Below are 16725 nucleotides of genomic sequence, written 5' to 3' on the forward strand. Positions count from 1 at the left end.
TATAAACATCAACAACTCCGAATTGGATCAGTTTCTCCTCAACAAATAAGTGCTTGGGCAAAAAAAATCCTACCTAATGGAGAGATAGTGGGGGAGGTAACAAAACCCTATACTTTTCATTACAAAACCAATAAACCCGAAAAAGATGGATTATTTTGTGAAAGAATTTTTGGGCCTATAAAAAGTGGGATTTGTGCTTGTGGAAATTATCGAGTAATCAGAGATAAAAAGGACGACCCAAAATTTTGTGAACAATGCGGAGTAGAATTTATTGATTCTCGGATACGTAGATATCAAATGGGCTATATAAAACTGGCATGCCTAGTAACTCATGTGTGGTATTTGAAACGTCTTCCTAGTTATATCGCAAATCTTTTAGATAAATCTCTAAAGGAATTAGAAAGTCTAGTATACTGCGATGTGTGATTTGATAAAAATTTTTATTGTACAGATTCCGAATGAGAAACTGTCATTCCATTTAATTTAATTGGGATGCCCTGAATCTGACATGTCTCTTGGAATGAGTAACATGAAACTCAGAATTATGGATGTATTGAATACTCCCTAATAAAAAGGGAATTGGTCTATGGTCAATTCAGTAACAAAAAATATGAAATTATAAATATAAATTTCTAACTGTACGTACCTCGTGAAAAAAAAAATATTTTTTCTTGTAGAATTAGCGATTCCATCTTTTTTAGAAAGAACTGAAATTATGTTCAAATAAGCAAATATATCGTGGTTGCAGAAGTCTATACATCGCATATAGGCTTAAGGACATCCTGACAGAACCATCGAGGCGACGTTTGGACCTAAAAGATCGAATGGAATGATACATAGACAAATAAATCTCTTATGAATTTCGGGATACTCTTTTATTTAATTAATTTAATTAATCCATTTTTGAAGATTCCGCATTCGAAGGGGAGTAGACTACTCAAGAACTTTACTTTTCATTTCTTTTCTGCCTTAATTGAGAATTGGATAAATAATTAAGAAAATAAAAAAAAAAGAATATGTCAATGAAATGTTGATTGGTATTTATTGAGAACTTGAGTAAAGAGTAAACCTTTTTCTTTTAGATTAGAGTTTTTTTATAGATTTTGAAAGTGAAAACCCTTTGTTTTTTTTATTTGGTATAACTACTTGAGCCGGATGAAAGGAAACCTTCACGTCCGATTTTGAAAGGGGGAGATCTTATTGGATTGGATCCTATCTCAATTTTTCGTTTGCTAGACCCGTAGTTAAAAAACCCACTTTCTTACGATTACGAGGTTCATTCGAATATGAAATCCAATCTTGGAAACACAGCATACCACTTTTTTTTACTACCCAAGGTTTTGATATATTTCGAAATCGAGAAATTTCAAGTGGAGCGGGTGCTATCCGAGAACAATTGGCCGATCTGGATTTGAGAATTCTTATGGATTCTTCGTTGATAGAATGGAAAGAATTAGGGGAAGAGGGATCCCCGGACAATGAAAACGAATGGGAAGATCGAAAAGTTGGAAGAAGAAAGAATTTTTTGGTTCGACGCATAGAATTAGCTAAGCATTTTCTCCGAACAAATATAGAACCAGAATGGATGGTTTTATGTCTTTTACCAGTTCTTCCTCCCGAATTGAGACCGATTATTCAAATCGATGGGGGTAAACTAATGAGCTCTGATATTAATGAACTATATAGAAGAGTTATCTATCGGAATAATACTCTTATCGATTTATTAACAACAAGTAGATCTACTCCAGGAGAATTAGTAATGTGTCAGGAGAAATTGGTACAAGAAGCCGTGGATACACTTCTTGATAATGGAATCCGCGGACAACCGATGAGGGACGGTCATAATAAGGTTTACAAATCATTTTCTGATATAATTGAGGGCAAAGAGGGAAGATTTCGCGAGACTCTACTTGGGAAACGGGTTGATTATTCGGGTCGTTCTGTCATTGTTGTAGGTCCATCACTTTCATTACATAGATGTGGATTGCCCCGCGAAATAGCAATAGAACTTTTCCAGACATTTCTAATTCGTGGTCTAATTCGAAAACATTTTGCTTCGAACATAGGAATTGCTAAGAGTAAAATTCGGGAAAAAGAACCGATTGTATGGGAAATACTTCAAGAAGTTATGCAGGGACATCCCGTATTGCTGAATAGAGCGCCGACTCTGCATAGATTAGGTATACAGGCATTCCAACCCATTTTAGTAGAGGGGCGTGCTATTTGTTTGCATCCATTAGTTTGTAAGGGATTCAATGCAGACTTTGATGGGGATCAAATGGCTGTTCATGTGCCTTTATCTTTAGAAGCTCAAGCAGAAGCTCGTTTACTTATGTTTTCTCATACGAACCTCCTGTCTCCGGCTATTGGGGATCCTATTTCCGTACCAACTCAAGATATGCTTATTGGACTTTACATATTAACGAGCGGGAATCGTCGAGGTATTTATTCAAATAGGTATAATCCACGGAATTGCGGAAATTTTAGAAATCTTAAAAATGAAAGAATTCGAGATAATAACTATAAGTATACGAAAAAAAAAGAACCCTTTTTTTGTAATTCCTATGATGCAATTGGAGCTTATCAACAAAAAAGAATAAACTTCGATAGTCCTTTGTGGCTCCGGTGGCGACTAGATCAACGCATTATTTCGTCAAGAGAAGTTCCTATCGAAGTTCACTATGAATCTTTAGGTACCTATCATGAAATTTATGAGCATTATCTAGTAGTAAGAAGTACAAAAAAAGAAATTCGTTCTATATACATTCGAACCAATGTTGGTCATATTTCTTTTTATCGAGAAATCGAAGAAGCTATACAAGGTTTTTGCCGGGCCTATTCATATGATATCTAATCATATGATATCTAATCATATAGATCATATAGATGGTTGGTATCTAAGATAAGAAAATTTATGATACCGATGTAAATTCAGGTCTTCATGGTTTAACGAAAATCATAGTTTTTCAATTTCTACGCAAATCAAGATAAAGAAAAGGCAGTTTTCCAATCATTGACTCAAACCCATTGTTGAACCGAATCCCACTGAGTGGAATATGGAGGTACTTATGGCAGAACGGGCCAATCTAGTCTTTCACAATAAAGTGATAGGTGGAACTGCCATTAAACGACTTATTAGCAGATTAATAGATCACTTTGGAATGGCATATACATCACATATCCTGGATCAAGTAAAGACTCTGGGATTCCGTCAAGCTACGGATACATCCATTTCATTAGGAATTGATGACCTTTTAACAATACCTTCTAAAGGATGGCTAGTCCAAGATGCTGAACAACAAAGTTTGATTTTGGAACAACATCATCATTATGGGAATGTACATGCAGTAGAAAAATTACGCCAATCCATTGAGATATGGTATGCTACAAGTGAATATTTTCGACAAGAAATGAATCCTAATTTTAGGATGACCGACCCCTTTAATCCAGTCCATATAATGTCCTTTTCGGGAGCTAGAGGAAATGCGTCTCAAGTACACCAATTAGTGGGTATGAGAGGATTAATGTCGGATCCACAAGGACAAATGATTGATTTACCTATTCAAAGCAATTTGCGCGAAGGGCTTTCTTTAACAGAATATATAATTTCTTGCTACGGAGCTCGTAAAGGGGTTGTAGATACTGCTGTACGAACATCAGATGCTGGATATCTTACACGCAGACTTGTTGAAGTGGTTCAACACATTGTTGTACGTCGAACGGATTGTGGTACCATTCAAGGAATTTCGGTGAATACCCAGAATGGAATGATGCCGGAAAGAATATGGATACAAACATTAATTGGTCGTGTATTAGCAGACGATATATACAGAGGTTCACGATGCATTGCCGTTAGAAATCAAGATATTGGAATTGGACTTATCAATCGATTTAAAACCCTTCAAACCCAACCAATATCTATCCGAACTCCCTTTACCTGTAGGAATACATCTTGGATCTGTCGATTGTGTTATGGCCAAAGTCCTACTCATGGTCACTTGGTGGAATTAGGAGAAGCTGTAGGTATTATTGCGGGCCAATCCATTGGAGAACCGGGCACTCAACTAACATTAAGAACTTTTCATACTGGCGGAGTCTTCACTGGAGGTACTGCAGAACAGGTGCGAGCACCTTATAATGGAAAAATTCAATTCAATGAAGATTTGGTTCATCCTACACGTACACGTCATGGGCATCCTGCTTTTCTATGTTATATAGATTTGTATGTTACTATTGAAAGTGGTGATATTATACATAATGTGACTATTCCACCAAAAAGTTTTCTATTAGTTCAAAACAATCAATATGTAAAATCAGAACAAGTAATTGCCGAGATTCGCGCAGGAACATACACTTTTAATTTAAAAGAAAAAGTTCGAAAACATGTCTATTCTGACTTAGAAGGAGAAATGCATTGGAGTACCGATGTGTACCATGCATCAGAATTTAGATATAGTAATGTCCATATCTTACCAAAAACAAGTCATTTATGGATTTTATCAGGAAAATCATACAGGTCCGGTTCAGTCTCTTTTTCAATCCGAAAAGATCAAGATCAAATGAACATTCATTATCTTTCTACTGGAGAAAGAGATTTTTGTAACCTTTTAGCAAGTAAAAAAAAAGTAAGACATAAATTGTTTCGTTTCAATCCTTCTGATAAAAAAGAAAGAAGGATTTCAGATTATTCAATATTTAATCAAATCATATCTATAGATCATTGTCATTTTACACATCCTACTATTTTCCATGATACTACGGATTTATTAGCAAAGAGGCGGAGAAATAGATTAATTATTCCATTTCAATTCCAATCGATTCAAGAACGAGACAAAGAGCTAATGTTAGCTTCCAGTATCTCGATTGAAATACCAATCAATGGTATTTTTCGTAGAAATAGCATTCTTGCTTATTTCGATGATCCTCAATACCGAACACAGAGCTCGGGAATTACTAAATATAGGACTATAGGTATAAATTCCATTTTTAAAAAAGAGGATTTTTTAATTGAGTATCAAGGAGTTAAAGAATTTAAGACAAAATACCAAATTAAAGTAGATCAATTTTTTTTCATTCCCGAGGAAGTGCATATTTTACCAGAATCTTCTTCCATAATGGTACGGAACAATAGTATCGTTGAAGTAGATACACTAATCACTTTAAATATAAGAAGTCGAGTAAGGGGATTGGTCCGATTGGAGAAGAAAAAAAAAAAGATTGAATTAAAAATATTTTCCGGGGATATCTATTTTCCCGGAGAAATGGATAAGATATCCCGACACAGTGCCGTGTTGATACCACCAAGAACGGTAAAAAAAAATTCAAAAGAAAAAAAAATGAAAAATTGGATCTATGTCCAATGGATCACAATTACGAAAAAAAAGTATTTTGTTTTGGTTCGACCGGTAATTTTATATGAAATAGCGGATAGGATCAATTTAGTAAAACTTTTTCCCCAAGATATGTTCCAAGAAAGAGATAATCTGGAACTTAAAGTTATTAATTATATTCTTTCTGGAAATGGAAAATCCATTCGGGGAATTTCTGATACAAGTATTCAATTAGTTAGGACTTGTTTAGTCTTAAATTGGGATCAAGACAAAAAATTTTCTTCTATAGAAAATGCGCATGCTTCTTTTGTTGAAATAAGTATAAAAGGTTTGGTTAGATATTTCTTAAGAATTGACTTAGTGAAATCCCATATTTCATATATAAGAAAAAGGAATAATCCGCCCGGTTCAAGATTTATCTTGGATAATGAGTCGGACCGCACCACCATCAATCCATTTTTTTCTATTGATTCGAGGGAAAAAATTCAACAATCACTTAGTAAAAATCATGGAACTATTCGTATGTTGTTGAATAGAAATGAAAAATGCCGATCTTTGATAATTTTGTCATCATCGAATTGTTTTCAAATACGATCATTCAACCATGGAAAATATTACAATGGGATAAAAGAGGGAATTAATCAAATTCAAAGAGATGCTATGATTCCAATTAAAAATTCGTTAGGTCCTTTAGGAATAGCCCCTCAAGTTGCCCATTTTGATTTTTACCGTTTAATAACTCATAATCAGATCTCGATAATTAAAAATGGGCAACTTGACAAATTAAAAGAAACTTTTCAAGTATTCCAATATTATTTCCTGGACGAAAACGAGAGAATTTATAAACCTGATCTGTGTAGTAACATCATTTTAAATCCATTCTATTTGAATTGGCATTTTCTCCACCATAATTATTGTGAAAAAACGTTTACAATAATGAGTCTTGGTCAATTTATTTGCGAAAATGTATGTATAGTTCAAACGAAAAATGCACCACACCTAAAATCGGGTCAAATTCTAACAGTTCAAATGGATTCTGTAGGAATAAGATCGGCTAACCCTTATTTGGCGACTCCTGGAGCAACGGTTCATGGCCATTATGGGGAAATACTTTCTGAAGGAGATATATTAGTTACATTTATCTATGAAAAATCGAGATCGGGTGATATAACACAAGGTCTTCCAAAAGTAGAACAGGTATTAGAAGTTCGTTCGATTGATTCAATATCGATGAACCTAGAAAAGAGAGTTGATACTTGGAATGGGCGTATAACAAAAATTCTTGGCATTCCTTGGGGATTCTTGATTGGTGCTGAGCTAACGATAGCGCAAAGTCGTATTTCTTTGGTTAATAAAATTCAAAAAGTTTATCGATCCCAGGGAGTTCACATTCATAATAGACATATAGAAATTATTGTGCGTCAAATAACATCAAAAGTCTTGGTTTCCGAAGATGGAATGTCTAATGTTTTTTTGCCCGGTGAACTAATTGGATTGTTGCGAGCCGAACGAGCAGGGCGTTCCTTAGAAGAGGCGATTTGCTATCGAGTTCTATTATTGGGGATAACAAAAACATCTCTGAATACTCAAAGTTTCATATCTGAAGCAAGTTTTCAAGAAACTGCTAGAGTTTTATCAAAAGCCGCTCTCCGGGGGCGCATAGATTGGTTGAAAGGTCTGAAAGAGAACGTTGTTTTAGGGGGAATGATACCTGTTGGTACCGGATTCAAAAGAATAATGAACCGTTCAAAGCAAAGGCAATATAACAAGATGACCTCGGAAACAAAAAAAAAGAATTTATTTGAGGGCGAAATGAGAGATATTTTGTTTCACCACAGAGAATTCTTTTTTTTTGTTTCAAAGAATTTATGCGATACATCGCAGCAATCTAGTATTTAATAATTCCTAAAATAATGATTCTTAAGAGCGGATTCATCTTCGGTCATTTTATTTTGTATAATAAAAGAAAGATAATAAAGAGAATAATCATATTAAATATTAAATAGAAAAAATGGCCCGATCATTTATCAAAGGCCAATCTTCGGTAGAAGAGAAGGTTCCTTTGGAACACTTATTTCTATTTCAGTATACCGGGTCTCTTTCTTTCATTTCAAAAAATTTATAGAATTTCGATTTTGAAATGAAAGAAAAGTGTGGGGATAAATATAAATGACAAAAAGATATTGGAACATAATCTTGGAAGAGATGATGGAAGCAGGAGTTCATTTTGGCCACGGTACTAGAAAATGGAATCCTAAAATGTCACCTTATATATCTGCAAAGCGTAAGGGTATTCATATTACAAATCTTATTAGAACTGCTCGGTTTTTATCAGAAGCTTGTGATTTAGTTTTTGATGCAGCAAGTGAGGGAAAACAATTCTTAATTGTTGGTACAAAAAAAAAAGCAGCGGATTCAGTAGCACGGGCTGCAATAAGAGCTCGGTGTCATTATGTTAATAAAAAGTGGCTCGGCGGTATGTTAACGAATTGGTATACTACAGAAACACGACTTCAAAAGTTCAGGGACTTGAGAATGCAACAAAAGACGGGGAGACTCAATAGTTTTCCAAAAAGAGATGCCGCTATATTGAAGAGACATTTAGCTCATTTGGAAACATATCTTGGCGGCATTAAATATATGACGGGGTTACCTGATATTGTAATAATCGTCGATCAACAAGAAGAATATACGGCTCTTCGAGAATGTATAACTTTGGAAATTCCAACAATTTGTTTAATCGATACAAATTGTGACCCGGACCTCGCCGATATTTCAATTCCAGCTAATGATGATGCTATAGCCTCAATTCGATTAATTCTTAACAAATTAGTATTTGCAATTTGTGAGGGCCGTTCTAGCTATATACGAAATTCTTGATTAATAATAAAATAAAAAAATTATTGGATTTAGTTGGAGGGGTTCATAGATTTAGGGAATCGATTACTATACTAGTAATAAATTGTACAAAAAATAAAAATATAAATAATATAAATATAAAAAGAACAAACACAAATTTTATGTGATTAGTCGCGGTATTTAAAATAAAAAATGAAAGTAGACAAATAAAAAAGGAAAGGAGATGTTTGAATAAAAATAATTCCCCTTCAAGTTCTTATTTTTTGAGAGGACAGGACAATATGAATGTTTTATTATGCTCTATCAACACATTAAAAAGATTATATGATATATCTGCTGTGGAAGTAGGTCAACATTTCTATTGGCAAATAGGGAGTTTCCAAGTACATGCCCAAGTACTTATTACTTCTTGGGTTGTAATTGCTCTCTTATTGGTTTCAGCCATTCTAATTATTCGAAATCTGCAAACCATTCCCGCTTTCGGTCAGAATTTCTTTGAATATGTTCTTGAATTCATTCGAGACGTGAGCAAAACTCAAATTGGAGAAGAATATGGTCCGTGGGTTCCTTTTATTGGAACTTTGTTTCTATTTATTTTTGTTTCTAATTGGTCGGGGGCTCTTTTACCTTGGAAAATCATACAATTACCTCACGGGGAGTTAGCTGCACCCACAAATGATATAAATACTACCGTTGCTTTAGCTTTACTTACATCAATTGCATATTTCTATGCGGGTCTTTCAAAAAAAGGATTAGCTTATTTTAATAAATACATCCAACCAACCCCAATCCTTTTACCGATTAACATCTTAGAAGATTTCACAAAACCCTTATCTCTTAGTTTTCGACTTTTCGGAAATATATTAGCTGATGAATTAGTAGTTGTTGTTCTTGTTTCTTTAGTACCTTTAGTAGTTCCTATACCTGTCATGTTCCTTGGATTATTCACAAGCGGTATTCAAGCTCTCATTTTTGCTACTTTAGCTGCGGCTTATATAGGTGAATCCATGGAAGGCCATCATTGACCAGTTTTCTACAAAATAGTCCTTTTCGTTTAGCTTGCCGCACATATATTGCGGCTCAATATAATCTACTTAGTAAACATCTATATCTATCTACCTATATCTATATAGATATAGGTAGATAGATATAGATAGATATTCGATTAGCATATATTAGCATATATTAGTATATATTGGATATTCAAAAAAAAAATAATAAATAAAAAAATTAAGAGCCATAATTAGAATTCTGTATGATATTTACGTTTACGGCGTGTGATAAAAAGATACTATATAGAACTAAAGGAGATTCCCGTTTCAGTTACATTCAATTCAACGATTGACCAAAAGAGAATTCAAAAAATAACATTTAGATCACCCAAATTCCAATATTTCTATGAAACAATAATTAAATCTAACGAATTTATTTCGATTGATTGTATCCATATGGGGTAATAATAAAAGGGGGAGGAGAGCTTAAAAAAACAAGATAACAAATAAAGTATAAGTGCGGGGGGTCAAACTGGGTGTATATAATCGGATCACTATAAGACAACTCTTTCTTTTGAGGTTTCAAAGAATGATTTTCGAATTCGATTGAATCTAAAACACAAAATAATTGGTTTACAGGATAGAAGAAACCCACGTATATGTGATAGGATATTCTATATGAACTAGTTATATATGAACTAACCATATCCATATATATTATATAAAATAACTAATATTTTATATCTAAAATTGCCCCGCTACTACTGTAAATTTCGATAGGGATTAAAAAACAAAGCCTTTCCGTTTCATCTCGAATTGTGAATTGAATATTCAATGACTAAAAAAATGGAATAAAAAAACGAAGAATTCAAAGAATGATTCCAAATTGAAGGTAGGATAAGAACAAAGGTTCTACATATTCACAAAAAAAAACTATGTATGTAGGTAGAGACGAAAAAATAAATCTCGAAGTAATTCGTAGAGTTCAATAACTATTAATATTTTCAATTCGGAATTCTTATTAATTACTTTAAACCGAATAAATCTTGATAATTGAAAAATTAAGTCATAATTTATTGGTTGATTATATCATTAACTATTTCTTTATTTTATATTTAGGTTACGAGGAAATTATCATGAATCCAATTATTTCTGCTGCTTCTGTTATTGCTGCTGGGTTGGCCGTAGGGCTTGCTTCTATTGGACCTGGGGTTGGTCAAGGCACTGCTGCAGGGCAAGCTGTAGAAGGGATTGCACGACAACCGGAGGCAGAGGGAAAAATACGAGGTACTTTATTGCTTAGTTTGGCTTTTATGGAAGCTTTAACAATTTATGGACTGGTTGTAGCATTAGCACTTTTATTTGCTAATCCTTTTGTTTAATCCTAAAAAAATAGAAATACATATCCTTTTTTCCGTGGACTTGCTTTACCGGTCTTGCTTTTTCGAATTCTATTTATATTAATATTTCACTCCTATAATTCTTTATCCGTTCGGACAAGAACACAGGGGAAGGACTAATTGAAAGGTGAAGAATTCACATACTGATTCGCCCTCTTTCTTCTCTTTTTTAGTCCAATGACCCCCCCTTTTTTTTAAGATAATTTTTCTCAAGTGTTAAAACTTGAGAGATTTTGCAATGGATATAAGAACTGGTATCTAATTCGAATAAGTATCATTCTTTTAGGGAATCTTCCAATTGATTGACCAATCCAAATAATATATGGATATATATATATAGATAGATCTATCTATATATATATCTAACTAATATAGGAATCTTAGAAAGATAATTAGTCTATTCATAAGAGGAGATGAGATCATATGAAAAATATAACCGATTCTTTCCTTTGTTTGGGCTACTGGCCATCCGCCGGAAGTTTCGGGTTTAATACCGATATTTTAGCAACAAATCCAATAAATCTTAGTGTAGTGTTAGGTGTATTGGTTTTTTTTGGAAAGGGAGTGTGTGCGAGTTGTTTATTTCAAAGAATAGATTGGATCCAACCAAACTGCACTTTTTAGTTATAACTAAGAAAATGTGCATAATCCCGCGAATTACTTCTGAAAATTACTTCTGAATTAATGAAATTTTTTCAATAATTTAAGAAAAAATATTTAAGAACTATAGCATTTCGCGATTTATTGGTAATCCACTTTGATTCTCTATTAACCAATAATTTTGGACTATTACCATGGTTAAAGTGAATAGTTTGAAGTCTAGACGCAGTGTAGTACTCTTTCTACCACTATGTTAATACAGAAATGAAATGGTTTCGATAAAATTATTAGATTTTTTTTTCGATATAGAACACTCATGTCGATAAAATGGCTTGAATCCTATTTACTTACGGCAAGAAATTGAAAAACGGGTTAATTTAACCCTCCCTTTTGTACAATGCGTAATCGATGACCTATGTATAAATGAATAAGAATTCTTTGGATTTGAAGAAAAAAAACAACTTTGCTGACATATATTTGTTTGGTCAGAAGAGTCCTCCGAATATTCTGGTCTTATATTGGTAATTGTTTTCAATATTTTAAAAATAAAAATAGCGAAGAGAGGATAGGCTCATTACATAAAAAATTGGTAAATTTCCCATAAGTAATTGAGTGTGAGAGCCAAATGAATCGAAAGATTCATGTTTGGTTCGGGAAGAGATCCTAGACATTTTGAAATGAATGGAAAGAGAGTCTACTTTCATTAAGTGATTTATTAGATAATCGAAAACAGAAAATCTTGAGAACTATTCGAAACTCAGAAGAATTACGGGAAGGGGCCATTGAACAGCTGGAAAAAGCCCAAGCCCGCTTAAGGAAAGTCGAAACGGAAGCAGATCGTTTTCGGGTGAATGGCTATTCTGAGATCGAACGAGAAAAATTGAATTTAATTAATTCAATTTATACGACTTTGGAACAATTAGAAAATTACAAAAACGAAGCCATTCATTTTGAACAACAAAGAGTGATTAATCAAGTCCGACAACGGGTTTTACAACAAGCCTTACAGGGAGCTCTAGGAACTCTAAAGAGTTGCTTGAACAACGAGTTACATTTACGTACTGTCAGTGCTAATATTGGCATGTTTGGGACGATGAAAGAAAAAATAACTGATTAGTCTTTCTATTATAAAATAGAGTATAGGCATTATTTTTTTCTTCTAAAAAAATAAAATTAAGAAATTTTCATGGTAACCATTCGTGCAGATGAAATTAGTAAAATTATCCGTGAACGCATTGAGCAATATAATACGGAAGTAAAAATTGTAAATACGGGTACCGTACTTCAAGTAGGCGACGGTATTGCTCGTATTTATGGTCTTGATGAAGTAATGGCGGGTGAATTAGTGGAATTTGAAGAGGGTACTATAGGCATTGCTTTGAATTTGGAATCCAAAAATGTTGGTGTTGTATTAATGGGTGATGGTTTGATGATACAAGAGGGAAGTTCAGTAAAAGCAACAGGAAGAATTGCTCAGATACCTGTAAGTGAGGCTTATTTGGGTCGTGTTATAAATGCCCTGGCTAAACCAATTGATGGTCGAGGAGAAATTTCAGCTTCGGAATCTCGATTAATCGAATCTCCTGCTCCCGGTATTATTTCGAGACGTTCCGTATATGAGCCTCTCCAAACAGGACTTATTGCTATTGATTCGATGATCCCCATAGGACGTGGCCAACGAGAATTAATTATTGGAGACAGACAAACGGGTAAAACAGCAGTAGCCACAGATACTATTCTCAATCAACAGGGACAAAATGTAATATGTGTTTATGTAGCTATTGGTCAAAAAGCATCTTCTGTGGCTCAAGTGGTGAATACCTTACAAGAAAGAGGAGCAATGGAATACACTATTGTAGTAGCTGAAACAGCGGATTCTCCAGCTACATTACAATACCTCGCCCCTTATACAGGAGCAGCTCTGGCTGAATATTTTATGTACCGTGAACGTCACACTTTAATCATTTATGACGATCTCTCCAAACAAGCACAGGCTTATCGCCAAATGTCTCTTCTATTACGAAGACCACCTGGTCGCGAAGCTTATCCAGGGGATGTTTTTTATTTACATTCACGTCTTTTGGAAAGAGCCGCTAAATTAAGTTCTCAGTTAGGCGAAGGAAGTATGACTGCTTTACCAATAGTTGAAACTCAATCGGGAGATGTTTCAGCTTATATTCCTACTAATGTAATTTCCATTACAGATGGCCAAATATTCTTATCTGCCGATCTATTCAATGCTGGAATCAGACCCGCTATTAATGTAGGTATTTCCGTTTCCAGAGTTGGATCGGCGGCTCAAATTAAAGCCATGAAACAAGTAGCTGGTAAATTAAAATTGGAATTAGCACAATTCGCAGAATTAGAAGCTTTTGCCCAATTCTCTTCTGATCTCGATAAAGCTACTCAAAATCAATTAGCAAGAGGTCAACGATTGCGCGAGTTGCTTAAACAATCCCAATCAGCTCCTCTTACCGTGGAAGAACAGATAATAACTATTTATACTGGAACGAATGGTTATCTTGATTCATTAGAAATTGGACAGGTAAGGAAATTTCTTGTTGAGTTACGTGCTTACTTAAACACGAATAAACCTCAATTCAAAGAAATCATATCTTCTACCAAGACATTCACTGGGGAAGCAGAAGTCCTTTTGAAGGAAGCTATTCAAGAACAGATGGAACTCTTTTTACTACAGGAACAGGTAGAAAAAAATTGATTAATCATTTAATAACTTTATAATTTCACTTTCAAATTCTTATAATTAGTATCTTTTAATATCTTTTTATTTCATTTGAATATAATATTAATATATAAATAAAATGAATTCGAATGAAAATAGAAAAAAAAAAAAAAAAAATAGAATAAATAAAATAGAAGGACAAGGTATAAATTGCATATATTTGCATATATATGCAAATATATGCAAACAATTTGCGTCCAATAGGATTTGAACCTATACCTAAGGTTTAGAAGACCTCTGTCCTATCCATTAGACAATGGACGCTTCTATTTTTTTTTTTTTCTTTTATTCTTTAACCTTATTAACTAAAAAAGGTTAAAGAATAAAAGAATTCTATATTCTATATATAGGAATTCTATATTCTATATATAGAAAAGATATAGAAAATTTATAGAAAATAAATAAAATTCAATTTGTTATAAATACCTAAAATAAATACCTAAAACTAAATTAAGAAATTAAAAAAAAGAATTGACAAATTCATTTAAAATTCTAGATTCATTCTATAAGAAAAAAGATAGATTCAAATAGAATAAATAGAGAATATAAGCGGGTAGCGGGAATCGAACCCGCATCGTTAGCTTGGAAGGCTAGGGGTTATAGTCGACGTTGATTCATCATTTTGATTTCAATTTAACGTCTCTAATTCAAAACCGAACGTGAAACTTTTGTTTCATTCGGCTCCTTTACAGAAAAAATTAAGAGATGGAAAATCAAAAAATTGACCCATAACATCTATGTCAGCCTTTTTGTTTTGTATGAATAAGTTTAAAACATCTTGCTTTTTAGATGATCCCTCTAGAAGAGCAGTATTATAATAATCTATGTTTTTTTTCTAGTTACTTCGTTCTCTATTTCTATTTAATAGAATCTTTAGGAAAAGCATAAAATTTCTGTCGAGCTAAAAAAATGTAGATGTCTCTAGTAAACTAAAAGAATCGTTTAATAGCTATTTTGCTTCAATCTCTACTATACAAAAAAATGGAAGATTTAGTTACGATTAGAAAGAAACTTTCTATATATCTCTCCATAGATCCTTTCGTCATACTCAAAAAAATTCGGATTATAGATCCAATTCCAAAAACTTATGTTTCATAATTTTAGAACTCAAGTTGTCAATTTAGAATTGATTCTTCTTGTATACAAATTACGATAATGTATATTATACCGCAAATCATTCATTGAGGGTATAAAGGATTCCCTTTAAGTAAGAAATAAAGTTTTTGATCGGAATATGAATCAAACGGGGGATCCCTTAACTATTTAGGGGTCCATGGAACGAATCGCACTTTTACCACTAAACTATACCCGCTACAATACAATTATTGTATCTTTTGTCGAACAAAGCAATCAGACAAAATCAATAAAGAAATAGAGGGGCATAATATTCAATATTCTAATAATTCGAGTATTGACATGTTTAATTAGAGTATCTTCTAATGAAATTTGAAAAACGGGGTGAATTACATTTTTGGATTTTGTTTTTGCTGAAGGTATTTTTTTTTCGAATAAAGTACATTCAATTCAAATAAATCATTGTTATTCAATATTCATGGGAATAAAAAGAGCCCGACTAGGTACTGGCCGGGCTCTTTGGCTGTAGAAAAAGAAAAAAGGAAACTAAAAAATAGAAGAATATAGAATATAATAATGAATCGAAATCAAATAGAAAAAAAAGAGATAAGATAAAAAATAAGATAAAAAGAAGTCTTTTTTTTTCAAGCTCCATTTTTTGCTCTTCTTGTTTATGTGATATAACATAAACAAAGTAATTCTATTTTTCAATTGGGGAGAGATGGCTGAGTGGACTAAAGCGTCGGATTGCTAATCCGTTGTACAAATTTTTGTACCGAGGGTTCGAATCCCTCTCTTTCCGTTGATAATTTGATATTTTTTGTTGAACTTCTTTGTTTTCCTTGTTTGTTTGATTTTTTTTTATTTACTAGTTAAAGATGTTAAAATAAAGAAAATCCTAAAAATATTTTAAAATCCAGCACAAGCAAGAAAAACACAGAATCCACCTTTTTCTTATTCTTCACGCCCTGGATTACGTCCTGGATCGTTAGATAGGAATCCGAAGATGAAAAGAGAAACGAAGAATATCACTACCGTGTAAACAAATAGTTTTAGAGTAAGCATTATAAAATCTCCAAGATAATTAAAAAACGACAAAGAAAGAGAATAGATTCTCTTATATTACAACAAATTTTGTTTCTTTTAATACTAAGTTTCTAAAAAATTAAATTTTTGTGAGGAGATATATAAGATAAGTTTCGAAAATGGATTTGTAGTAAGAGTCGAGTCTTTTATTACAAATTATCAATAATTACTTTTACCAAAAATATTCTTTCATATCTATAATCTAGGTATTCTATTGGTGATGGGTTCAAATCGAATAATAGGATTAGGATTTCTCAATTGGCAAAACGTAGATGATGAGATGGTCCGTATTTTTTCGTATATATCCAAAAATTTCAATATTGGAATCGATAATTCACACTGTAAGACTTATTTGATCTTTTAAATTGTTAAAATGTTCGAATTTTAGTTTTCTGATAAATTCTTAATTTTTTTTTAAGACATTACTCAAATTACAGATATCATCGAAAACTTACAGCAGCTTGCCAAACAAAAGCTAAAAGAAAAAAGAGTAAGGGTATTACTGGCATAATATCCACAATTGGATTCAAGAAAGCGTAGGCTTCGGGCAATTTCGCCGAGAAAAAACTACTTGAATAAAGGACGGAGTGAATACAAATACAGACCAAATTAAAGATATTAAGCATAACAAACATTTTGTT

General features: G+C 33.0%; 9 protein-coding genes and 3 non-coding genes across 12 annotated transcripts in view; 8 read left to right on the forward strand and 4 right to left on the reverse strand. All coding sequences in view use genetic code 11, as the record gives it.

Annotated features, from left to right (window-relative positions):
- The window catches only part of rpoC1 (RNA polymerase beta), a 2866-nt gene extending 12 nt beyond the window's left edge, over window positions 1-2854 (forward strand). Inside the window, exons 1-2 of the mRNA in view lie at window positions 1-420; window positions 1223-2854. The exon at window positions 1-420 is cut by the window's left edge and continues 12 nt beyond it. Coding sequence (YP_008816246.1) covers window positions 1-420; window positions 1223-2854 — 2052 coding nt within the window. The remainder of the gene's footprint in view (window positions 421-1222) is intronic.
- A 214-nt stretch (window positions 2855-3068) lies between these two features.
- On the forward strand, window positions 3069-7229 carry rpoC2 (RNA polymerase beta' subunit). The gene has a single exon. The coding sequence runs from the start codon at window positions 3069-3071 to the stop codon at window positions 7227-7229; it is 4161 nt and encodes a 1386-aa protein (YP_008816247.1).
- A 270-nt stretch (window positions 7230-7499) lies between these two features.
- rps2 (ribosomal protein S2) lies at window positions 7500-8210 on the forward strand. The gene has a single exon. It carries the CDS (start codon window positions 7500-7502, stop codon window positions 8208-8210), a length of 711 nt encoding a protein of 236 aa, YP_008816248.1.
- Window positions 8211-8470: 260 nt separating this feature from the next.
- On the forward strand, window positions 8471-9214 carry atpI (ATP synthase CF0 subunit IV). Its single transcript has one exon. It carries the CDS (start codon window positions 8471-8473, stop codon window positions 9212-9214), a length of 744 nt encoding a protein of 247 aa, YP_008816249.1.
- A 1103-nt stretch (window positions 9215-10317) lies between these two features.
- Window positions 10318-10563, forward strand: atpH (ATP synthase CF0 subunit III). The gene has a single exon. It carries the CDS (start codon window positions 10318-10320, stop codon window positions 10561-10563), a length of 246 nt encoding a protein of 81 aa, YP_008816250.1.
- Window positions 10564-11004: 441 nt separating this feature from the next.
- Window positions 11005-12298, forward strand: atpF (ATP synthase CF0 subunit I). The gene is made up of 2 exons: window positions 11005-11148; window positions 11885-12298. The coding sequence occupies exons 1-2, from the start codon at window positions 11005-11007 to the stop codon at window positions 12296-12298; spliced, it is 558 nt and encodes a 185-aa protein (YP_008816251.1).
- Window positions 12299-12367: 69 nt separating this feature from the next.
- atpA (ATP synthase CF1 alpha subunit) lies at window positions 12368-13900 on the forward strand. Its single transcript has one exon. It carries the CDS (start codon window positions 12368-12370, stop codon window positions 13898-13900), a length of 1533 nt encoding a protein of 510 aa, YP_008816252.1.
- Window positions 13901-14116: 216 nt separating this feature from the next.
- trnR-UCU lies at window positions 14117-14188 on the reverse strand. The gene has a single exon. It is a non-coding gene; the product is annotated as a tRNA-Arg (tRNA).
- Window positions 14189-14472: 284 nt separating this feature from the next.
- trnG-UCC lies at window positions 14473-15236 on the reverse strand. The gene is made up of 2 exons: window positions 15214-15236; window positions 14473-14521 (listed from the first exon to the last, which is right to left on the reverse strand). It is a non-coding gene; the product is annotated as a tRNA-Gly (tRNA).
- Window positions 15237-15713: 477 nt separating this feature from the next.
- trnS-GCU lies at window positions 15714-15800 on the forward strand. Its single transcript has one exon. It is a non-coding gene; the product is annotated as a tRNA-Ser (tRNA).
- A 152-nt stretch (window positions 15801-15952) lies between these two features.
- psbI (photosystem II protein I) lies at window positions 15953-16063 on the reverse strand. The gene has a single exon. It carries the CDS (start codon window positions 16061-16063, stop codon window positions 15953-15955), a length of 111 nt encoding a protein of 36 aa, YP_008816253.1.
- A 461-nt stretch (window positions 16064-16524) lies between these two features.
- Window positions 16525-16710, reverse strand: psbK (photosystem II protein K). The gene has a single exon. It carries the CDS (start codon window positions 16708-16710, stop codon window positions 16525-16527), a length of 186 nt encoding a protein of 61 aa, YP_008816254.1.
- Between the last annotated feature and the right edge of the window lie 15 nt (window positions 16711-16725).

This window comes from Glycine soja, chloroplast (assembly GCF_004193775.1).
Source record: "Glycine soja chloroplast, complete genome".
NCBI classification, from domain to species: domain Eukaryota; kingdom Viridiplantae; phylum Streptophyta; class Magnoliopsida; order Fabales; family Fabaceae; genus Glycine; species Glycine soja.